The sequence below is a fragment of the Phyllobates terribilis genome, unplaced genomic scaffold (genome assembly GCF_046119375.1).
Source record: "Phyllobates terribilis strain yellow unplaced genomic scaffold, ASM4611937v1 Scaffold_1__5_contigs__length_1240528914, whole genome shotgun sequence".
In the NCBI taxonomy this organism is placed as follows: domain Eukaryota; kingdom Metazoa; phylum Chordata; class Amphibia; order Anura; family Dendrobatidae; genus Phyllobates; species Phyllobates terribilis.
Window position 1 is genome coordinate 660,360,155 of NW_027362761.1, and position 25,865 is coordinate 660,386,019.

Here is a 25,865-nt window from a genome sequence, read left to right on the forward strand (position 1 = left end):
ATCAGTCAAGGACAATCCTCAGACCACCTCCAGAGAGCTGCAGCATCAACTTGCTGCAGAGGGTGTCACTGTGCATCGGTCAACTATACAACGCACTTTGCACAAGGAGAAGCTGTATGGGAGAGTGATGCGAAAGCAGCCGTTTCTGCAAGCACGCCACAAACAGTCGGCTGAGGCATGCAAAAGCACATTTGGAGAAGCAAATTTATTTTTGGAAGAAGGTCCTGTGGACTGATGAAACCAACATTGAGTTGTTTAGTCATACAAAAAGGTGTTATGCATGGCTGCAAAAAAAGACAGCATTCCAAGAAAAACACTTGCTACCCACAGTAAAATTTGGCAGAGGTTCCATCATGCTTTGGGGCTGTGTGGCCAATGCCGGCACCGGGAATCTTGTTAAAGTTGAGGGACACTTGGATTCCACTCAGTATCAGCAGATTCTTGACAATAATGTTCAAGAATCAGTGACAAAGTTGAAGTTACGCAGGGGATGGATCTTTCAGCAAGACAATGATCCAAAACACCGCTCCAAATCTACTCAGGCATTCATGCAGAGGAACAATTACAATGTTCTGGAATGGCCATCCCAGTCCCCAGACCTGCATATCACTGAACATCTGTGGGATCATTTGAAGAGGGCTGTCCATGCTCGGCGACCATCAAACTTAACTGAACTGGAATTGTTTTGTAAAGAGGAATGGTCAAAAATACCTTCTTCCAGGATCCAGGAACTCATTAAAAGCTACAGGAAGCGACTAGAGGCTGTTATTTTTGCAAAAGGAGGATCTACTAAATATTAATGTCACTTTTCTGGTGAGGTGCCCATACTTATGCACCTGTCAAATTTTGTTTGAATGCATATTGCACATTTTCTGTTAGTACAATAAACCTCATTTCAAGGCAGAAACATTACTGTGTCCAACAGTTATTACATATATCAAACTGAAATAGCTGTTGCAAAAATACCAATTTTTCATAAAACATTAAGCTTAAGATTAATAGGGGTGCCCAAACTTTTTCATATAACTGTGTGTGTATTATATATATATATATATATATATATATATATATATATATATATATATATATATATATATATATATATATATATATATATATACATATACACACACACACGTCATATTCGGGAAGGACTTTCCGACCAATGCAGTATATATACACACATGTCAACCATGCGATCACACTCATTAAGTGCACGGTGATCGCATGATTGTCCCTGCTATTTCTCACAGTAGAAAACATGGCCTCGTCGTTGCCTCTTCCCCGCGCAACTACGATAGCTGTGATCGGCTATTCAATTCTGACTGAGCTGGAGCCTAGCAACTCTGGCATCGCCAGGGCCAGCTCTGATTGGTGCGAACAACAATTAAGTCGATAATTTCAGAGTGCACAGAGGCGATCGGACCTCATGGTGACCGTCCTGCATTCTAGCTGCACATTTGTACAGAGCGGCCCCACAGTGCGCCGTGCTGGGCCTTGTGGTATCACATAAGCCAGTGCATCGCTGCTTCTACTGCTCATGCTGAAGAAAGAAGGGAGACAGAAGAGTTCCTGATACCTGAGCTTTCCTAATCCCCCTTCGTTAAAACAAGAGAATGGCAGTGTAGTTACTCAGGGGGAACAAATTTTGGAAGTCTTTAGGGGATTTTACAGTAAGTTATACTCCTAGCAGTCGCAGCAGGTGCAAGGGGAGATTGATGCTTTCCTGGGGGAGGCTCACCTACCTAAGTTAAGCAACGAAGACAGAGAACAGCTAGACGAACAGCTTTCAGCGGAGCAATTGGGAGAGGCTTTGGCATCCATGGCAGGGGACAGGGCACCAGGGGCAGACGACATCCCAGCTGAAGTATACAAAAACCTCAATGAGGAAATAATAACTAAATTGTTAGGGGTATTTGATGAAGCGTTGGAGAGGGGAGTGTTACCCGCATCTATGAGGGAGGCCATTGTTGTGGTCATTCCCAAAGCTGAAAAAGATCCACAGCTGCCAGTCATAGACCAATATCACTTTTGACTGCAGATCTCAAAATACTGGCCAAGGCTCTGGTGAACAAACTAAATCAGGGTAATAGACAAGGTAGTCCACTCGGACCAATCTGGCTTCATGCCAAATAAATCCACTGCTGTCAATTTAAGGAGGCTGTACTTAAACATGCAAATTCCAGCTGAAAATGCAGGTAAGAGAGTGGTGGTATCTCTAGATGCACATAAAGCCTTAGACAGTGTGGAATGGTACTACCTGTGGTCGGTGCCGAGTAGCTTTGGGTTCGGGCCAGTGTTTACCTCATGGGTAAAATTGCTGTACTCCTCTCCAACAGCCAGATTTAAAGAGAATAACAAACTGTCGGAAAGATTCCCTCTGTTTAGAGGTACGAGACAGGGGTGTCCGTTGTCCCCGCTGCTATTTGCCCTAGCTGTGGAGCCATTAGCTGCCAAAATAAGAAGATCGCAGGAGGTGAAGGAGTTTGCATATGGGAAAACAGAGGAGAAGATAGCTTTATATGCCGACGATATTCTACTATTTTTGGAAAATCATGGGGAAGCCTTGAGAAATGTAGTGACACTAATTGAGGGATTTGGACAGATATCGGGACTACTCATTAACTGGGATAAGTCGTGTGTTCTGCCGATAGATGGAAAGGGAGACTGTACCGGGGAGGTGGAACTATTCACCAAATTAAAGGTGGTCCAACAATTTAAGTACTTAGGGATTCATATAGCTCTTCCATTGATGACATTTGAGGAGCTTAATACATGCCCTTTATTACAAAGACTGCGCACTAAAATCACAGCGTGGAATAAGTTACATTTATCAGTGGTGGGCAGAGTGAACCTCCTCAAAATGATTGTAATGCCGCAACTGTTATATGTGCTGCATAATTCCCCATCTGGATCCCAATGAGCAGGTTCTGTAGGATAAAATCACTATTTGGAGAATTAGTGTGGGGTAAGAAGAGTCCCAGACTTAAACAGGAAACACTGCAGAGACCAAAAAAGGAGGGAGGCCTAGCGCTCCCTAATCCCTGGTTATACTTTCTTTCTGTACAAAGCCAACACCTCAAGGGCTGGGGGGAAACTATGGGAAGGGGACAGGTACCTGTCAGTTTGGAGCACTTAATTAAGATTTCGCCATTAAGCATGGGACTGGAGGCAGGAATCTTCAAAAAATGGGGATTGCATTACCATACCATAAATCTAATACATAAAATGTGGCAGAAAATCAAGCAGATTAGGGGGGTAACTCACTTCACTAAGTTTTCACCTATCTGGGATAATATCTATTTTCAGGAGTTGAGTAATACGAAGGGGTTTGGCGAGTGGAAAGAAATGGGTATTGGCCTGATCTATCAGTTGATTTACAGAGGGAAGCTTAAATCATATGAAATGTTGCAGGAAGAATTTCAATTCCCAAGGCTAAACCTCTTTCAATATAGACCGGTTCAGCATGCATTTCAGACCCAAAGCAGAAGAGGGCCTACTGGAATACAAACAGATCTGATGTTAGATTTTATACTAAAAACAAGAACGAAAGGGGCAATATCTGAAGTGCATTGAGACCTGCTGCACGCCTTTCTTGGAGGACATCCTATCAAAGCTAGAAGGAAGTGGGAGACAGGCTTGGGAGAGATAAACGATGATAGCTGGGAGTCCATTCTAGAATATATACCCAAGTTATCCATGAGTGAGCCTGGGAGAATGTCACAGCTGTATGTGATCCACAGGGTGTATAGAACCCCTGATATGTTATTTAAAGCAGGGTTGAAGTCTAACTCTGACTGCCCAAGGTGCTAGCAATCTCAGGCAGACATACTGCATATGCTTTGGCATTGTCCTAGATTGTCCTCCTTTTGGATCGTAGTGTTGAACCGTATTGGAATGGTGTATAGGTATATTGTCCCTAGGGACCCACTGACATGTATATTAGGGTACGTTGAAGAAATAAAAACAGACAACATGACCAAAATAGCAATTGCAAGATTGTTTATTGCCAAAAAATTGATTGTAAAATATTGGATTAGAGAGGAGCCCCCGTCCAGACGCGAATTCATTGCCCAAACGAACTATATAATTCAACTTGAAAAAAGTATTTACACCAAGAAGAATAAGCAGGAATACTTCCATAAATTATGGCAACCATGGTTGGATAGAATTAGAGTACACCTATATATACTACTGTAGAGTAAAACTCTTGGTAAACTGCATGGCGGAGTGGAGAGGGAAGAAGGAAAGAAGAAAAGGGGAAGGGAAGGAAAGGGAGAATGGGAAAGAAAAGGAGTAAAGTAGGAAAGGAAAGAAGGGAGGGAACAAAATAAAAAGAAAGAAGGGGATAAGGGAAGGAACTTACTGTAATATTGTAAAACGAGTATTGTCATGTAATATCAGTTCCAAGTTTTGTTATGTTTAATAAAAATGTATCCGATTTAAAAAAAAAAAAAAAAGAAGGACAAAGAGGTTTTTACAAAAACCCTTATGTGAAGAGAGTAAATACATTGAGGGACATTTAGGCCATAGTAAAAAGTACTGGATAACTCCTTTAACCCCTTTACCACCGAAGGTGGTTTGCACGTTAATGACCGGGCCAATTTTTACAATTCTGATCACGCTCACTTTGAGGTAAATACTCTGGAACGCTTCAACGGATCCCCCTGATTCTGATACTGCTATTTAGTGACATATTATACTTCATGATAGTGGTAAAATTTCTTTATCATTTGCGTTTATTTGTAAAAATTAACGGAAATTTGACGAAAATTTTGCAATTTTCAAACATTGAATTTCCATGCCCTTAAATCAGAGAGAGATGTCACACAAAATAGTTAATAAATAACATTTCCCACATGTCTACTTTACATTAGCACAATTTTGGAAACCAAATTTTTTTTGTTAGGGAGCTATAAGGGTTAAAAATTGACCAGCGATTTCTAATTTTTCCAACAAAATTTACAAAGTTATTTTTTTATGGACCAAATCACATTTGAAATGACTTTGAGGGGCCTTTATGACAAAATACCCAAAAGTGACACCATTCTAAAAACTGCACCCCTCAAGGTGCTCAAAACCACATTCAAGAACTTCATTAACCCTTCACAGGAATTTTTGGAATGTGGAATTAAACAATGAACATTTAACTTTTTTCACAAAAATGTTACTTTAGACTTAATATTTTTTTTAATTTCTGCAAGGGTATCATTAAAAAATGAACCCCAAAATTTGTTGTGCAATTTCTCCTGAGCACGCCGATACCCCATATGTGGGGGAAAACCACTGTTTGGGCGCACTGTAGGGCTCGGAAGTGAAGGAGCAACATTTGACTTTTTGAATGTAAAATTCGCTTGAATAATTAGCGGACGCCATGTTGCGTTTGGAGAGACCCTGATGTGCCTAAACAGTGGAAACCCCCCCACAAGTGACCTTATTTTGGAAACTAGACCCCTCAGGGAACTTATTTAGATGTGTGGTGAGCACCTTGAACCCCCAGGTGCTTCACATAAGTTTATAACATTGAGCTGTAAAAATAAAGTGTTTTTCAGCCTCCAATTTTACATTTTCATAAGGTTAATAGGAGAAATTGCACCATGCAATTTGTTGTGCCATTTCCGCTATACTCTATGAATACCCGAGCACACGATGCAAATTCAAGTAGCGAGCACTTGCGCTTAACATTAGTTTGTTTTCTTAAATTCTGAAAAAATCCCAACCCTAGCCCAACCCCAACCCTAACCCAACCTTAGTGTTTATTTTTTATGTCATTCCTCGTGCGGTATAAGTGATTAGACGACTTTATTCTTTGGGTCGGTGCAATTACAGCGATGCTAGATTCATATCGGGTTTTTATGATTGTCAGCTGTCACACACTAAAAAGCCCTTTTATTAGCAGACTAGTTTTTGTATTGCCATATTTTGAGAGCTATAATTTTTCCATATTTCAGCTGACAGTCATGCAAGGGCTTGTTTTTTGCGGGACAAGTGGACGTTTTTATTGGTACCATTTTCTGATCGCTTTCTATTCCGATTTTTGGGAGGCAGAATTAACAAAAACCAACAATTCAGGGTTTTTTTTTATACCGTTCTGCGTGTCGTAAAATTGATAAGGCAGCTTCGGGTCAGTAAGTTTACAGCGGAACCACATTTATATATTTTTTTATGTTTTGGCGATTTTACACAAACTATTTTATAGATAAATAGATAAAATAATTGTTTTTGCATCGCTTTATTCTGAGAGCTATAACACTTTTATTTTATGCCCGTTGAAGCTGTATGACGGCTTGTTTTTTGTGGGACAAGATGATGTTTACAGCGGTACCATTTTTATTTACGTTCGCCATTTTGATCATAAAGCATCGTTTTGTTTTTTTTGTTCTTACCATGTTCACTAAAGGGGTTAACTAGTGGGACAGTTTTATAGGTCAGGTCGTTCCGGAAGCGGCGATACCAAATACGTGTACTTTTATTGGTTTATTCTAATTTTTTTTCATAAGAATATATATTTATGGGTACAATATATTTTTTTGATTATTTTTTCAAATTTTTTTTTTTCACTTTCTGACACTTTTTGATCTTTTACACTATGTCCCACTATGGGACATTCACTTTTTGCAGCCTGATCGGCTGTATAGCACAGGAATGAAAACACCATCCATATGCTACGCAGCCTGTCAGCGATGCACAGGAAGAAGTTACTTTGATTGCGCACTGCACATGACCAAATTAACTTCCTGCCTCCTGATGACCCGGATGTTGTCATGATGACAACATCCGGGACCGGACTTAGACGCCACAGGACGCAGGCAGAGAAGATAAGTATCGCGCTTACCTCCCCTTGCCACCGGAATGCTGCGATTGATTTCGATCGCAGCATTTCGGGGGGTAATGTGCAGCTCCCTGCACACAGCACCGGGTGTCAGCTGTGACAATCAGCTGACACAGGCGACGATCTCGCCAACACAGCTTGTGTGCGGGCGAAATCGCCAAGGCGTACTAATACTTATCTGGCCCAGGCACAGATACCTATTAGTACGCCTTGAGCCAGAAATGGGTTAATGACAAGGCCAATTTTTACAACTCTGACCAGTGTCACTTCATAAGGTAATAACTCTGGAACGCTTCAACGGATCCCACTGATGCCAAGAGATTGTTTCTTCGTGACATATTGTACTTCATGATAGTGGTAAAATTTATTTTATATGACTTGCGTTTATTTGTGAAAAAATATGAAATTATGCAATTTTCAAACTTTGAATTTTCATCCCCTTAAATCAGAGAGATATATCACACAAAATAGTTAATAATAATAATAATAATCTTTATTTTTATATAGCGCTAACATATTCCGCAGCGCTTTACATACATTATCGTCGCTGTCCTCATCGGGGCTCATAATCTAGATTCCCTATCAGTATGTCTTTGGAGTGTGGGAGGAAACCGGAGAACCCGGAGGAAACCCACGCAGACACGGGGAGAACATACAAACTCCTTGCAGATGTTGTCCTTGGTGGGATTTGAACCCAGGACCCCAGCGCTGCAAGGCTGCAGTGCTAACCACTGCGCCACCGTGCCACCCAAAAATTTCTCATATGTCTACTTTAAATCAGCACAATTTTGGAACCAAACATTTTTTTTTGTTAGTAAGTTATAAGAGTTAAAAGTTGACCAGCGATTTTTCATTTTTCCAACAAAATTTACAAAACCATTTCTTTTTAGGGACCACACCACATTTGAAGTGACTTTGATGAGCCTTTATGACAGAAATTACCCAAAAGTGACACACATTCAAAAAAACTGCATCCCTCAAGGTGCTCAAAAAGAAGGAGCACTGTGTGACTTTTTGAACACAAAATTGGCTGGACTCGAGAGTGGACACCAGGTTGCGTTTGGAGAGCCCTTGAAGTGCCTAAACATTGAAAACCCCTCACAAGTGACCCCATTTTGAAAACTACACCCCTCAAAGATTTTATCAAGGGGTATAGTGAACATTTTGAACCCAGAGATACGACACAGAATTTGATAACATTAAGTCATCATATTGAGTTTGCACTTGAGTTTGCATCGGTTACTCAGGCATACACCAAATATCGCAAAACTATCAGGGCGGGGACTCCAGCAGGTCACTAGAGCACCCGTGATACTCGATGCATACCCAAGTACCCGATGCAAACTCAAGTAGCAAGCACATGAGCTTAAACAATAGGTCACCATATCGTCATCATTTTTTTTTCTTTAATCTTGAAAAAAATCATAAACCTAACCCAAACACATCCCTAACCCTACCACAATCCTTAACCCTAACCCAACCCTAACTGCTGTATTAGACAGCACTATATACACTGACAGGAGTGTATAATCACTCCTGTCAGTGTACATGGCAGTGCGGCTAGAGTGAGGTCACTTGGGTTCATCAGCTGAAGAGCAGCCGATCAGCTCCCAAGGACCTCAGCATCAGTGGTAGTTGGAAACATTCTCATGACTGTTCCCACACAGCACCGATGCCATAAAGTGAGGTTCCAAGCTCATCAGCTGATCTACAGGTGTGAACTCGCGTGACCTCACTCCTGAAGCACAGCTATGTATACTGCCGGGAGCGAGCGCACTCCCGGCAGTGTACCACCGGGCAATCAGGACACAGGGGGACGACAGACAGGTTAGAATAGTAAGGGGTTTTAGGGGTTGTTTTTTTTTTTTTTTTTTTACACTCACCGCGCACACGCCAGCTTGACTGAGGAGACTGCTGCTCCCCTCAGCCCCAATGCTCTAGCTGTTATCAGCCGGAGCGGCGGTATGATGATGGGAGAAGTAGTCATTCCCAGCCGACCTGGATACCAATCCATGTTTGTTTTTTGCAGCGTAACTGACCCACTGACTAGTCAAATACGCAAAAAAACGCAGCAAATTCGAGAATATATTTATACCTGCGGGTTTGCTGTGGCTCAATTAATGTCAATGGGCAGGAAACGCTGCAGAAACACTACATAGAATGGACATACTGCATATTTAATCGCAATGACTATCTTGAGCGGAAAATTAAGTATCATGTGCACAGCACATCAGGATTGCCATTGTATTAGCTGGCAGACAGAATACATAGCGTTTTAGATGCATTTCCACACGTAAAAAAAACGCTGCGAAAATGCATTAAAAACGCAAAGTGTGCAGTTAACATAACACAAACCTAAACCGAGGGATCCATTCACTATAGTGAGGCTGCAGGGTTACTCTGGACTCAGTCTAGCCTCTGTTTAGCGGTGTCCTTTTTTTCCAGAGATTCACAAAACTGTGGCCGACGGCACTTTCATGCACGTCTAATAAAAAAACGCACACCGTGGGATCACAGGCCAGAGGGCGTCCAGGGTGCCTCCATCTAAATCATTACATTGAATCTTCCGCCGGGGGTTCCGTCTGAATCACATAATTCAGAGGTTTAAGCGGAAACCCCAGTGTAAGCACAGAGCGCAGATAGATGTGAGGCGAGCCATTGCTGCGATCTTTGGGAGGCAGAATGAACAAATCAGCAGCTGGTGAAGAATTGGTTATATTTATTTTTTACTATGTTACTCGTGCGGTATAGGTGACAACTTTATTCTTCGGGTCAGTGCAATTACAACAATACCAGATTTATATCGGATTTTTGTGATCGACAGCTGTCACACGCTAAAAAACCCTTTTATTTGCTGATTAGTTTTTGCATAGCCATATTTTGAGAGCTATTATTTTTCCATAATTCGGCCAACAGTCATGTAAGGGCTTGGTTTTTGTGGGACAAGTTGACGTGGTTATTGGTACCATTTTCAGGCACGTGACATTTTTTTGATCGCTTTCTATTCCGGTTATTGGGAGGCAAAACAAAAACCAACAATTCAGGAATTGTTTTTGGGGTTTGCATTTATACCGTTCCACGTGTAGTTAAACTGATAAGGCAGCTTTATTTTTTGGGTCAGTACGTTTACAGCGGTACCACATTTGTATGGTTTTATCATGTTTTTTCTTTAAAATAGTTGCTATTGTGTAAAAGTGCCAAAAGAATTTCATTTTTTTTGCATCACTTTATTCTGAGAGCTATAACTTTTTTATTTTTTGGCTGACTGAGCTGTATGGCGGCTTGTTTTTTGCGGGACAAGATGACGTTTCCAGCGGTACCATTTATATTTATATTCGTCTCATTGATCGCGTTTTATTCCACTTTTCGTTCGGTGGTATGATGAGTTTTTTGGCTTCATTTTTTATTTAGTTTTCTTACCGTGTTCACTAAAGTGGTTAACTAGTGGGACAATTTTATAGGTCAGGTCACTCCGGATGCGGTGATGTCAAATGTGCACTTTTGGTTATTATTTCTTCATAATAATATATATTTATGGGTGCAAAATAGAGATAGAGATAGATAGATAGGCACAGGTTCACACAGTGATGCAGTCCGCGGGTTCAAACAAACTGGTGGTTTATTTAGTGTCCATACACCAATGAGGAAACAAAAGTAACAGCCTATTCCTGGCACAAAAAAGGAACAACAGAACAAAGCTCAAATTAACAAGTCCATGCAGCATGGCCTCTGCCGTTTAAACAAAGTGCCTTCCTCTGCCTCCTGCAGAGTCTAAGCAGCACATGCAAGGTCTGCTCACCTTGACCAACACACACAGACAGACTGAGACAGGCACAGCTGTCTTAAATCAGCCTTCCAAGACCTGGACTGGAGGTAAGTGACCAGCTGTTGCCCCCCAGTTCTTTCAGCTGCTCGTAAAATCCGGCCCTGTAATCCGGGCCCATTAAATTCCTCTCAGCATTATGTGTGCTGGAGCCTGCTTCTCTGGGTCCTACATCACCGAAGCTTGGCACTTCGGGGACACATACCTCCCGTCCACGACCTGTCCGGCAGCCACCTTACATATCCCCTTCCATCTGCCCAAAGCCAGGGGGCTTGGCACCTTCCGTCACCATACAATAAACCCTTGACAAGGCATCAGCATTCCCATGTTGTTTCCCAGGCCTATGCTCTACCCGGAAACTAATAACTTGTAGAGCCAGGAACCACCTAGTCACTCTGGCATTGTTCCCCTTCATTGCTCGCATCCACCTCAGTGGGGCATGGTCTGACACTAACCTGAACCTTCTACCTAACAGGTAATACCTCAGTGTCTAACGCCCACTTAATGGCCAAACATTCTTTTTCTACAATGGGATAGTTCTTTTCACAAGTGGAGAGCTTCCGACTGAGGTATATTACAGGGTGTTCTTCTCCGTTAATCTCCTGGGACAAGACTGCTCCCAGCCCGACATCCGATGCATCCGTCTGGACCACAAACTCCTTGGAGAAGTTAGGCGCCACCAAGACTGGCTGTTTACAGAGGACCAGTCTCAATTCCTGGAAGGCCGCTTCTGCTTCCGGGGACCATTTGGCCATAGTCGACTTCGTCCCTTTCAGAAGATCCGTCAGCGGGGCTGCTATCAGGGCAAAGTTAGGGACAAATCTTCGATAGTGGTCCACAATGCCTAGAAAAGCCCTGACCTGCTTCTTCGAGAGCCTGAGGCCAGTTAAAGATCGCCTCGACCTTATTTATTTGTGGTTTTATTTCCCGTCTACCAACCACGCACCCTAGGTACTTGGCTTCCTCCGTCCCCATGGCACATTTCTTCGGGTTAATAGTAAAGCCCGTCTTCCTTAGGGAATCAAGTATGGCTTGAACTTTGTCCAGATGACTTTCCCAGTCCGGGCTGAATATGACGATGTCATCTATGTAGGCCGCTGCATACTTTTTGTGGGGTGCTAAGATCCGATCCATAGCTCTCTGGAAGGTGGCCGGAGCTCCCTGCAACCCAAACGGCATCCTTACGTATTGATAACATCCGTCTGGCATCGAGAAGGCTGTCTTCTTCTTGGCCTCTTTGGACAGGGGAATTTGCCAATATCCTTTAGTGAGGTCCAGAGTGATGATGTACCGAGCGGGTCCTAGCCTTTCCATAAGCTCATCTACCCTAGTCATTGGGTAGGGGTCGACCTCGTTCAGCTTCCATCTGGTTTCGGCACTATGACTATAGGACTGGACCATCCACTTTTGGACTCTTCAATGACTCCCAGGTTAAGCATCCGCCTCACTTCTTTTGAGATCACCTCTCTGCGAGCCTCGGGGATCCGGTATGGTTTTAGAATGACGCGAACATGAGGCTCTGTGAGAACCTCATGCTCTATGACCTGAGTGAGTCCTGGCAACTCCGAAAACAGGTCTTGATTTCGCTGTAGCAACTCTTTGCACTGTTGCTTTTGGGCATGTGGCAGTGACTCTGCCACCTTGATCTCTTTCAGGGAGCTTCCACGGGCTCTCTATCTTGCCATGGCTTAATTAAGTTAACATGGTAAATTTGGTAGGGCTTCCTCTTCCCCGGTTGCTGGATTTTATAGTTAACTTCCCCTACTTTCTCTACCACCTCATAGGAGCCCTACCACTTGGCCATGAACTTGCTCTCCACTGTGGGCACTAGCACAAGCACTCGATCTCCTGAGTTGAACGATCTCACCCTGGCCGACCTATTATACACCCTGGACTGTGCCTCTTGTGCCTTGAGGTGCTCCCTCACAATGGGCATCACATGGGCAATCCTCTCTTGCATCTGGGCAATGTGCTCCACCACGCTCCTATAGGGAGTGGTCTCAGCTTCCCAGGACTCTTTCGCCACATTCAGGAGTCCTCGAGGGTGTCGTCCATAGAGTAGTTCAAACGGGGAGAAACATGTGGAAGCTTGGGGAACTTCCCTGATGACGAAGAACAGATAAGGAAGCAGACAGTCCCAGTCTCAGCCATCCTTTTCCACTGCTTTCCTCAACATTGCTTTCAAGGTTTTGTTAAACCTCTCGACCAGTCCCGTCCGTCTGGGGATGGTACACGGGAGGTTCTCAGTTGTGCAATATGCAATGTCTTGCATAATTCCCTCATGACCTTTCACATAAATGGAGTTCCTTGGTCTGTTAGGATCTCCTTAGGCAACCCCGTTCTTGAAAACATGTGGACTAACTCCCGGGCTATACACCTGGCAGAGGAGTTTCGTAGTGGTACGGCCTCCGGATACCGTGTAGCATAATCTAATACCACCAGGATATACTGATGCCCTCGGGAGGACTTGACCAGAGGCCCCACTAGATCCATTGCTATGCGTTCGAATGGAAACTCGATGACGGGTAGGGGCACTAGGGGACTGCGGAAGTGGGCCACTGGGGAGGTTATCTGGCATGTGCGGCAGGAAAGACAATAACTATTTCTCTATAGCAACCTGGCCAGTAGAATCTCTGGAGGATCTGTTCCTGAGTCTTGTCTGCACCCAGGTGACCACCCAACACATGAGAATGAGCCATGTCTAACACCCTGCATCTAAAGGGCCCTGGCACCAGAAACTGTTCTATTACCTCACCCCTTGGCTTGGTTACTCTGTACAGCAAATCCCCAATTCACAGCAAAATGAGGGAACCGAGTGTCAGCCCCCAGTTCCTGAGGCACCCCATTAAACACAGTAACAGTTTCAAAAGCCCCTTTCAGAGTTAAATCCCTGAGTTGGGCAGTTCCAAAGTTTCCCTCTGACACCTCCAGCTCACAGATATTGACCTCAGGGGATGTGGGTTGTCACCAAACTTCCTGAGTCCAATAGTCCAGAGACTTGTACCCCGTTTACTGACACTGAGCATGCCTGAGGGCCCTCGCCATGTTGAGGAACAGCACTGCAGGAGGGGTAGGCAAAATAGGAGCAACGCCCATGTTGCAGTCCATTGGCTCAGAGTTTATGGGACACCGGGCGGCAATATGGCCAGGGGTATGACATCTCCAACACACTATATTATGGGGTGGGACCTGGGGCAGCAACTCAGACCCCTCCTGAATTTTAGGACGCCCCTCAGGTGTGGCTCTAGCTCCCTTCTTTTGGGTATCCCAGTACTGAGAGGCTACGACCCCTTGTTTTACCAACGAACTCTCAACCGCCTGGTATCTTTCCACCAACCCCACCAAGTCATCGGCATTATGGTGACCTTCCTGGGCAACCCAGGATTGCACCGACTTCCGGGAGAGAGTGTATAAACCTGTCTATAACGACCTTCTCCACCATCTGTGCTAGGGAGGAAGATTCAGGTTGCAACCACTTTGGACCAGGTGTAGGAGGTCGAACATCTGGGATCGGGGAGGTTTGTCACTGTAATAGGCCCAGTGGGGCACCTGTTGCAACCTGACAGTCAGAATCACTCCCAAGCGTGCCAAAATCTCAGTTTTCAACTTGGCGTACTCTTTCGCGTCCTGCAAGGCCAAGTCATAATAGGCCTTCGGCGCCTGTTAAATATGGAGCCAGTACCTCCGCCCACTGCTCTGAAGGCAATTTCTCCCTCTCGTCCACCCTCTCAAAGACCGTCAGGAACGCCTCAAAGTCCTCACCCGGGGTCATCTTTTGTAATGCTCTTCTTACCGTATTCCTGACGTGTGAGTCATCACCTGGATCTGAGGATGTGGCGGTCGTCCTGCCACGGATCTGCTCTGCCAAGATTTCCATTTGTCTTTCCTGCTGTTGGATCTGCTGCATCAGAAGTTTGTTTCCTGCTGCTGCTCCCGTTGCTGCTGCCTGCTCTGCTGGCTCTGCAGATACTGCTGCTGGAACTGCGTCTGCTGAGTCTGCTGTTGCTGAAGTTGCTGCTGGTGCTGCGCTTGTTGCACCTGCTGTGCCAGCAACAAATTATTAAGCAGGACCTCCATTTTGTCCGGCAAAACTTGCTGGCTTATGGCAGACTTCACCCATGATATACAAGTCTTCTTGTAGCAGTCACACTGCCGCTTGGGATCTGTGCCCGTGCTTCTAGCACCAATTGTAGGGATTTGTACTCACTGAGCCGCATTGGAGGTAGGCACAGGTTCACACAGTGATCCAGTCCGTGGGTTTAAACAAACTGATGGTTTATTTAGTGTCCATACACTAGTGAGGAAACAAAATTAACAGCCTTTTCCTGGCACAAAAAAGGAATAAAAGAACAAAGCTCAAAACAACAAGTCCATGCAGCATGGCCTCAGCTGTTTAAACAAAGTGCCTTCCTCTGCCTCCTGCAGAGTCTAAGCAGCACATGCAAGGTCTGCTCACCTTGCCCAACACACACAGACTGAGACAGGCGCAGCGGTCTTAAATCAGAATTCCAAGACCTGGACTGGAGGTAAGTGCGCAGATGTTCCCCCGGCCCCAGCCCCCCCACCACCACCTTACTATAATAATTATATTATATATATATACATACACACACACAGTACAGACCAAAAGTTTGGACACACCTTCTCATTTTAAGATTTTTCTGTATTTTCATGACTATGAAAATTATACATTCATACTGAAGGCATCAAAACTATGCATTAACACATGTGGAATTATATACTTAACAAAAAAGTGTGAAAACTGAAAATGTCTTATATTCTAGGTTCTTCAAAGTAGCCACCTTTTGCTTTGATGACTGCTTTGCACACTCTTGGCATTCTCTTGATGAGCTTCAAGAGGTAGTCACAGGAAATGGTTTTCACTTCACAGGTGTTCCCTGTCAGGTTTAATAAGTGGGATTTCTTGCCTTATAAATGGGGTTGGGACCATCAGTTGTGTTGTGCAGAAGTCTGGTGGATACACAGCTGATAGTCCTACTGAATAGACTGTTAGAATTTGTATTATGGCAAGAAAAAAGCAACTAAGTAAAGAAAAACGAGTGGCCATCATTACTTTAAGAAATGAAGGTCAGTCAGTCCGAAAAATTATAGCTCCCTAATAAAAAAAAATGATGTTTCAAAAATTGTGCGGACGTAAAGTAAACATGTGATTAATGTTATTTATTAACTATGTTTTTTTAATTAACTCTGATTTAAGGGGATTAAAATTAAAAGTTTGAACATTGCAACATTTTCACCAAATTTCACATTTTTTTCACAAATAAATGCAAGTGATATCGAAGAAATTTTACCACTTTCATGAAGTACAATATGTCACGAAAAAACAATCTCAGAATCAGGGGGATCCGTTGAAGCGTTCCAGAGTTATAATCTCAAAGTGACAGTGTTCAAAAATTGTAAAATTTGGCCCGATCATCAAGGTGAAAACATGCCCACACATCACCCTTTAACCCCTTTATCTCCGAATGTGGTTTGCACGTTAATGACCAGGCCAATTTTTACCATTTTGACCAGTGTCACTTTATGAACGCTTCAAAGGATCCCCCTGATTCTGAGATTGTTTTTTTTTGTGACATATTGCACTTCATGATCGTGGTAAAAACTGTTCAATATGACTTGCATTTATTTGTGAAAAAAATCAGAAATTTGGTGAAAATTTTGCAATTTTCAAACTTTCAATCTTTATCCCCTTAAATCAGAGAGTTATTTGATCACTAACAGGTGGTTGATACATTGGACTCTACTCCGACCCCTTCTGAGCATCTGCCCAATTAGCGTCTTCGGGAGGCCTCTCTGATTTTTGTGGACAGTATCGCAGGCTGCGGTACCTTACGAAGAGAGGGACTTGAAAAGAGGGATGCTGGTATAAAAGTTAACCACATAGAGGTGATAACCTTTATCCAGTAGTGAGTGCACCAAATCCCACACAATTTTCCCACTCACTCCCAGAACAGGGGGGCATTCAAGGGGTTCATTCCGGGAGTCCTTCCCTTCATAAAAGCTAAACTTGTGAGTGTACCCTGAGGCATCTCACACAGTTTATACAGCTTAATTCTGTACCTGGCCCTTTTACTGGGCAGGTACTGCCGGAATCCAAGCCTCCCCTTAAAATGAATTAGGGACTCATCCATGCAGATGTCCCTTTGGGGCACATACACTTCAACAAACGATGTTGAAGTGCTCGATGATCAACTGAACTTTGAAAAGACTATCAAAGTTGAGGTCATCTCAAGCAGGACACCGTGCATTATCGTTGTAATGCAATCACTTGTGGATAGCCTCTAAACGTGTCCGGGTCATTGCCATTCGGAACACTGGAGTGTTAAACAAAACGTCAACACTCCAGTAGTGCCGAACTTCTGGCTTCTAAAGGATCCCCATGTGAAGGACCAGGCCTCAAAACTTCACTATCATTTCTACTGCGTCTACAGGAGTCTAGTTAGAAAAAGATGAAGAGTGTTTTTCTGCCAAAAATTCTTGAGCGTACAAATTAGTTTGGCCCTCCATGAGGTTTACAAAATCCTCAGAGAATAAGACTTTGAAAAAGTCTAGTTCTGTGAGGCCGGTGGTGTCAAACTTGATTCCTGATTCCGCCACGAAATCAGGAATCAGTGGCTCATAATTTTTGGGGGGCGAGGTTCATACGGGGTCAGTAGTGGGGGGCACTGGTTCATCTTCTCTTCTGCGGCGACTGGGTGGCGGTTCAGCAGCACCTGAGGAGGACGACAAGGAAAAAGAAAAATAAAGATAGGTGGGATCCTCACTCTCGCTGTCAATGTCAGAGGCAAGAAAAGCATATACCTCCTCCGCTAAATAGCGAGTGTGGGATGAGCGGGACATTTTTTTTTTTGTTATGCATGTGCTGCGTGTGTCTGTCAGTGGGCTTGGTGTTAACGTTTTTTTCAGAAAAAAAAAAAGATAAAGTAACTACCTTAGGTGGTGCAAGCAGCGAGCGTGAGTGCGGATAGGTGAACTATGTCACCGATCAACACACGGCGGCTGATGGGTGTGCGCGCGGATGTGGTTCCAAGGACGAGGCTGTGTAAAACAGCGAGCACGAGGGCGGATCAGTGATCTGTGGTCACTGATAAGCGCTCGGACGCTGTAGGAAGCACGAACAAAAAATGACTAAAGTCGAGCGATCAAGTAATGATCAGCACTTGGTGGCAGAAAAGGGGGGGGGGGGGAGAGGGGGATTGTGGTGGATGAGGAGGGATAAAAAAAATCCTACTTACAGTTGTCTTTCAGATGTGGTCCTCTGTCAGATGTCTTTCTGTAGCAGAAGCAGGAGAGGCGATTGTGGTGACCGGAGCCTGGAGCCCTAAGACCGGAGCAGGTAGGAAAAGGTCTTGTGGTGTCACAAATGCTGTGGCACCACAAGGCCGAGCACAGAGATCAGGCATGTGACCGCTCTGTAGAAATACTCACCAAGTGTGAGGATCTGCAGGGCAGTCACAGGGGGTGATAGGGTGGTGACAGGCCGGTCACCACACGGTCAGGCACTCTGATTGGTGCAATCGATGATGACATTCATTGCACCAATCAGAGATGGCTGGGGCCTGGGAAACATCACAGGGGGTCACAGGGAGCTGACACCGCCCTGTGACCACCCTGTCACCTGTGTTCAGGTACTCTGATTGGAGCAATCAATGTCATCATCGATCGCTCCAATCAGAGCTGTCTGGGGCCTCTGATCACATCACAGGGGGTCATGGGGCATTGACAGGCAGGTCACAAGCCGGTCACCGCGCTATGATCGGTGCGATCTATGTGATCGGCGATCATAGCGGTTTGGGTCCAATCTGATTGCCGGAAACAGTGAGAATTGCTGTGATTGGCTGTTCAAAATTGAACAGCCAAACACAGCGATTGTGGGTGCGGGGGGGTGGCGACACCCCCCGGGATGACAGCGCCATCTACCCTGAGGCAAGTTGGCGCCGTAAATTTAACGTGATCACTGTGACCGAAGGTGCGGTGCCGTGTTAAAGATTGATACGTATTAGTACGCCCTGGGCTTTAATGGGGTTAAGCCCCCAAACATCTCATCCTGAACTGTACGGGTTTTCTTTTCTTCCTCCACCTGCATAGTGTCCCTCAATTGAAATAACAACTCTTCCATATTCTCTTTAGAAAAATAGTACTTTTTGTCCTCTTCACTTTCCTGATTGGCACTCCGGTCACCTTCTTCAAGTTATTCCATAGAAATATTCTTCTCCGAGTCCACAGTATCCTGACTGAATACTTCCTCTTTTTTGCCGAGGAAGGACCTTCAGCCCTCGCTTGCTGAAAGGACTGTGAGAAGGAAGCCAGTGAGGACAGTAATTCCTGCCGGACCATTCCCCTAACTTCTTCAATAAGGGACGGCTGTTCCTCTTTAACAATATTCTTCATACATCTCTGGCACAGAGGTTTCTTATAGCCTGCGGTAAGCTTTTTTTCTACAAATGGCACATTGGCATATTGTAGCATTTTCACCCACTTTCGGTGCAGGATCCTTGTCTACCTAAAATTAAAAAGGGGAGATTTATTTAAAAACTATTTGGATTCTGCTCAAGAGAGTGGGGAATAACCTATCCCATTAGTACTTACTGGTGCTGGGTTCGCGCCGGGCTCTGCAGATGCAGGCTATGAGACAACACCTTCCATAGAAACAGATATTTTCTGTCCTTCCTTATCGGTGTCTTCTCATCTGGGCCTTTTATAGAAGGAACCGAGATCCAGCGCCGACTCCCACCAATCAGGTGGAAGTTTTCCTTCATTTTTAGGGAAAAACCGCAGCTTTGATTTTGAATTTCCCGCCGCGGCCCCATGCGTTCCAATGTGGAACGCAACGGCAAGTGACGTCGCCCGCCGAACACCGCATACTTTCGATGCGTCCTGCATGCGCGCCGGACGCTGCCATGGAGGACAGAGGATCAAACCTACAAGGCTGGGAAGCTACGGGAGGCCCCCAGTCCACCAACCACTCAGCTTTACCTGGAGGCGCAGGAGAGTGAGGAGATACAGCTCCCGAGGGAGTATGAGCCAACAGGGGAGGAAGGCCAGAGGTGCTCGGATCCCTGCAGCCCAGGTAAGCTAATAGAGCACAGCTCGCCGGCCAAAGCCACCCTAGGAAACCTCTTCATCCTATAAGGACAGGAAAACACTGCGGATAGTATAGGGGAGGGGATATTTAACCTCTTGTGTTTCCTGTCCCTAATTAGGATGCGGAGGCAACCTCCAAGTGGTGCTGTCGTGGAGGGGATTGGAGAAAAAAACTGTAAAACAGAGAGCACCTTGTAGGTGGGCCCCCGCGGCACCCTTTAACCTCATTACCTCCTCAAGTGGTTTGAACGTTAAATGACCAGGCCAATTTTTACAATTTTGACCACTGTCACTTTATGAGGTAATTACTCTGGAACGCTTCAACGGATCCCACTGATTCTGAGACTGTTTTTTCGTGACATATTGTACTTGATGATAGTGGTAAAAATTATTCGATATGACTGCCATTTATTTGTGAAAAAAAAAACGGAAAATTGGCTAAAATTTTGAAAATTTCGCAATTTTCAAAAGTTCAATTTTCATGCCCTTAAATCAGAGAGATACGTCACAAAAAATAGTTAATAAATAACATTTCCCACATGTCTAGTTTACATCAGCACAATTTCGGAACCAAATTTTTTTGGGCCAGGAAGTTATAAGGGTTAAAAGTTGACCAGTGATTTCTCATTTTTCCAACAAAATTTACAAATCCATTTCTTTTAGGGACCACATCACATTTGAAGAGACTTTGAGGAACCTTTATGAGAGAAAATACCCCAAAGTGACACCATTCTAAAAACTGCACACCTCAAGGTGCTCAAAACCACAATCAAGAAGTTTATTAACCCTTCAGGTGCTTCACAGGAATTTTTGGAATGTGGAAGAAAACAATGAACATTTTACTTTTTTTTTTTTTTTTCACAAAAAAATGTTACTTCAGACTTAATTTTTTTTTTATTTTTGCAAGGGTAACAGGAAAAAATGGACTCCAAAATTTGTTGTGCAATTTCTCCTGAGCACGCCGATACCCCATACATGGTGGAAAACCACTGTTTGGGCACATGGGAGGGCTCGGAAGGGAAGGAGCGCCATTTGACTTTTTGAATGTAAAATTAAATTGAATAATTAGCGGATGCCATGTCGCATTTGGAGAGCCCCTGATGTGCCTCAACAATGGAAACTGCCCACAACTGACCTTATTTAGGAAACTAGACCCCTCAAGGAACTTATCTAGAGGTGTGCTGAGTACCTTGAATCCCCAGGTGCTTCACAGAAGTTTTTAACATGGAGCCGTGAAGATAAAAAAAAATTTAACATTTTGCCACAAAAATTATCTTTTAGCCCGAATTTTTTTTTATTTTCACAAGGTTAAGAGGAGAAAATGTACCTCAAAAATGGTTGTGCAATTTCTCCTGAGTACGCAGATACCCCATATGTGAGGAAAATACAGTGTTTGGGCGCACGGAAGGGTTCAGAAGGGAAGTAGCTCTGTGTGACTTTTTGAACGCAAAATTGGCTGGAATCGAGAATGGACGCCATGTCGCATTTGGAGAGCCCCTGATGCGCCTAAACAGTGGAAACCCCCCACAAGTGACCCCATTTTGGAAACTACACCCTCAAGGATTTTATCAAGGTGTATAGTGAACATTTTGAACCCAGAGGTAGGACACAAAATTTGATAACATTAGGTCATCATATTGAATACGTTTTCATTAGTCTTGAGCGCAAGTGCTCGCTATTTAAGATTGCTTCAAGTACTCGAGTATGCACCATATATTGTGGGTGCTTGAGCGACATGCTCGAGTCCTCAACCCGCATGTTTCACGGTTGTTGGATACCCCAAAAAAAAACGTGCGTGGATCGCTCATGCTTGGCAGGCAATCCCCACAAGTTTTTTTTGGCTGTCTAACAGCCACTAAACATATGGGGAAGAGAATCGAGCATGTCATTTGAGCACCCGCGATACTCGGTGCATACCCAAGTAGAGAGCACTTGCACTTAACACTAGTCGCCATATCGTCAAAATAAATTTTTCTTTACTTTTGAAAAAATCCAAAAATCCTTACCCTAGAGTTTCATTTTGACACCGTTCCTTTGCGGTAGAAGTGATTAGACGGCTTTATTCTTCGGGTCGGTGCAATTACAGTGATACCAGATTCATATCGGGTTTTTATGTTTTGCAATGGTCACACACTAAAGAGGCTTTTTTTTTTTTTTGCAAAGACTAGTTTTTGCATCGCCATATTTTGAGAACTATAAATTTTCCATATTTCGACTGACAGTCATGCAAGGGCTTGTTTTTGCGGGACAAGTTGACATTTTTATTGATACCATTTTCTGGCAAATGACATTTTTTGATCGCTTTCTATTCCGATTTTTGGGAGGCAGAACAAACAAAAACCAACAATTCAGAAATAGTTTTTTTTTTTTTTTTTATGCTGTTAAGCATGTGGTAAAATTGATAAGGCAGCTTTATTCTTCGGGTCAGTAGGTTTACAGCGATACTACATTTATATATGTGTGTGTGTGTGTGTTTTGGCCACTTTTACACAAACTATTTTATAGAAAAAAATATTTTTTTGTATCCCTTTATTCTGAGAGCTATAACTTTTATTTTTTAGCTGATGGCTTTGTTTGCGCCGCTTTTTTTTTTGCGGGACAAGATGACGTTTTCAGCGGTACCAATTTTATTTAAATTCGTATTTTTGATCGCGTTTTATTTCATTTTTTGTTTGGCGGTATGATAAAGCATTGTTTGTTTTTTTTTACCGCATTCACTAAAGGGGTTAACTAGTGGAATCATTTTATCGGTCAGGTCGTTCATAATAATATTTATATATGTAAATATGTAAAATTATCCAAAAAAATAAAATAAAAATATAGTGTACCCACAAATTATTATGGGTACACTATATTTTTATTTTATTGTTTTGGATATATATATATATATATTTACAATTATTCCCCCCCCCCCCCACACACACTTTGACTTTAATTTTTTGCAGGCTGATCGCTTGCATAGCAAAGAGATGCAGCAGCAGCATCTCTATGCTATGCAGGCTGTCAGCCCTGCAGACACAAGTTACTCAAATAACTTCTTGATGCTTGGTGACCCAGATGTCATCATGAAAACATCGAGTCACCATGGCAACAATGGGCGGGGTCCCGATTCAAGGTAAGAGGGGAGCTCTTGCCCCCAGAAATGCTGCAATTGACTTTGATCGCAGCATTTCGGGGGTTAATGTGCAGGGAACAGTGCGAGACAGCTCCTGGCACATAGTACCAGGTGTCAGCTGTGAGAATAAGCGGACACTCGGCGGCGATCACATTGTGCGTAATAGTACGCACCTGATCCATAAGGCCCAGGGCACATTGACGTACTGTTACTGACAATGTCAGTAAAGGGTTAAGCAGGACTATGAAGATTTAAAAAAAAATGTAAGCACTGATATTCCATACTTCCAGATTTATCAAGTCATGCAAAAAAGGGAGAAAAATCCTTTAACAAATTAGGTCCCTTTCAATCACCAAAATGCCCTGCAACAAGACAGCTTTGAATAGTTGCTTTGCACTAGTAGCTGAAAGCCACTGGAAAGAATGGCTTTTCATTTGGAAGCCTGGCCGCAACTGAATATTTCATACCTTCCTCTTCATTTAGCTTTACAGAGGAAATATGTGGCCAAACACATTACCTCTTTGATATCAAGTAATCGCCAAGGTTTATAGATTGCAGACTCACACGTGAATGCTGTTTAGCAAGCTTCATAAGAAGATTTCAATATTTTGACACTTTTTGACATACCTGCTATCCTAGAGGTGATGTAGGATAAATCCAGATCTCCTTTTGCATAACTGAAAAATCAAAAAGTTTTAAAGCAGTTAATATTTTCATCGCTTATATTATATATATAGATATAGATCTTTTTCCAAGACATTCAACTTTGTAGTTTCCACATTGTGGAGGTGCTAGCAATAAGGTAGTGGGCTTAAGAAGCTGTTTTACCCTCACCACCAAAAAATCTATACATTCTAAGAAATATAGATAAAATATTCTATATAATGCCAGTAAGAGCGATTAGAGTGCTGGTTGCCTCTGGCTTTACTAGCTATGGTTAAGAGTCTATCCAGTATGTCCTAATGATTTACTCCATTCACAGCTTGAAAGTTTATACTGACCATGCACTGTCAGATATTCCCTCAAGACCCCTTTGGCCAATAATAAATAAAATCCCACTCAGTCCCCAGTCTAAATGCAGAAATATTAAGACTATGTACCATGCATTAATTTTAGTTTCATTAACTCGATTTAAGTCCGGATGGTTTTTAACTGATTCAATGCAATAATTACTTAGAAAACTGGATTTTGCCTTATTATTTTAACTTTGGACATATAAAAACTGATGTGACAAGGCGGTCATATGAATGTTAAAAACAGACATGCAGATGACAAGTGGAGAACTAGGGTACACTAATAAGAAATTCATCCCCCCAAAAAATGTATATGCTTGCCTGAACCTAGCTTTAGGTTAAAGGGGCTGTCCGGTACTTTTAAAAAAATGACTGTTTTAATGATAAATACAACCATCTTTCTAATTACCTTGCACTGCTAATACTGCCTGTGAGCGGCGCTATTGGTGGTTGCTCACAGGCAGCACGTGACCCCACGCAGACGTCATGACAAGTGAGGCGTGACTCAGCACTGGGGTCCACGTGGGGGCTGCTGGGTTGTGGGCGGGGTTACTCCCCTGCATCACATCCAGCATCCAACGCACGCTTTCCCAATGAATGGGGAGAGGGAGAGAGCACGGTGAATGCCGGATGTGACGCAGGGGAATAACCCTGCCCACAACCCAGCAGCCACAGGTGGAACGCATTAGAGGGACCCCCGGCTACAGCCGCAACTTGTCGTGATGTCAGCAGATGTCAGCGCAGGCTGCAGCCGGGGGTCACGTGCTGCCTGTGTCGCTATGTATTGGTTGTGCTGGTGATTCACTCAGTCATAATGCATACAGCTTAGGTATGTTTTCCTGCCCTATAGGTTATTATGTTATACTATTCTTATCACTAGATTATTATAAAGGTACCTTGATTAGCTGCTACATTTACTGTTAACACCTTACGTAAAGTATTTTTTGCACTTTATACACACCTCTTGCATTATATTTGCTTATAAGCTTTTTCCATTATAAGTGTATGGATATATATGGATTCTCTGTGTGTTGACCAGCAAACATACTAGGTCTCTGTTATTTAATACTACTGAGAAATTAGATTGGTGCCATTTATTTGGACTATTAGACTGCGTCTGGTTTTGTGCTTGAATTATGGCTATTTGTGGACTTTTTAAATGTTTTTAATTAGTTTGTGGCGTGTTATTGTATTAAGATGCAATAAAATACTCAGGTGATCACCTTTGTATACATATTTCTTTTATTCTTCCGTATTTAGTATGTTTCTTGTATGTTTGGGTTGATCCCTACTTATGGGAGTGGTGCCCTCCAAAAACCCTTGTTCTTGACTTAATCATAGGGAAATCTATTCACACATGTGATAAATCATCATGCCTCTTCCAGAAAACCAATAAAGAAACAGAATACAGTGGCTTGGGAAAGTATTCAACCCCTTGGCAGCTTTCCTACTTCACAACGTGGATTTCATAGGTTTTTTTTATCGGGCTTCCAGAAGTACATGCTTGCAAATTTGAACATTTTGTTTTCTTTGTATTGTAAAGCAAATAACAAATTGGTCAAAGTAACTGAAAACTTCAGTGTGCATAACTATTCCCCCACTAAAGTCAGTACTTTGTAGAGCCTCCTTTTGTGGCAATTACAGATGCAAGTTGCTTTGGATAAGTCTCAGCTTTCCACTGGGATTTTAGCCCATTCCTCAAGTCAAAACTGATCTAGAGCCTTTAAATTAGATGGTTTCCTCTGTCCGACCACAGATTCTCTATTGGATTAAGGTCTGGGCTTTGACTAGGCCACTCCAAAACATTTACACGTTACCCCTTAAAACACTCAAGTGTTGCTTTGGGTCATTGTCCTGTTGGAAGGTGAACATCTGTTTAAGTCTGAAATCACTGACAAATTATTATTTTTTTTTTTTTGGAAATCAGAACTTTATTGATAAAATGATTAGCAATCCCAAATTAATAGCAATTTACAC

The 25,865-nt window shown here is 43.2% G+C and overlaps 1 protein-coding gene across 7 annotated transcripts in view; it reads right to left on the reverse strand.

The window, feature by feature from the left end:
* The window catches only part of GAK (cyclin G associated kinase), a 609,434-nt gene that overhangs the window by 298,341 nt on the left and 285,228 nt on the right, over positions 1 to 25,865 (reverse strand). For all 7 annotated transcript variants that reach the window (XM_073684854.1, XM_073684861.1, XM_073684827.1 and 4 more), the window contains one exon: positions 23,503 to 23,552. In XM_073684854.1, the coding sequence (XP_073540955.1) occupies positions 23,503 to 23,552 (50 nt within the window). The remainder of the gene's footprint in view (positions 1 to 23,502; positions 23,553 to 25,865) is intronic.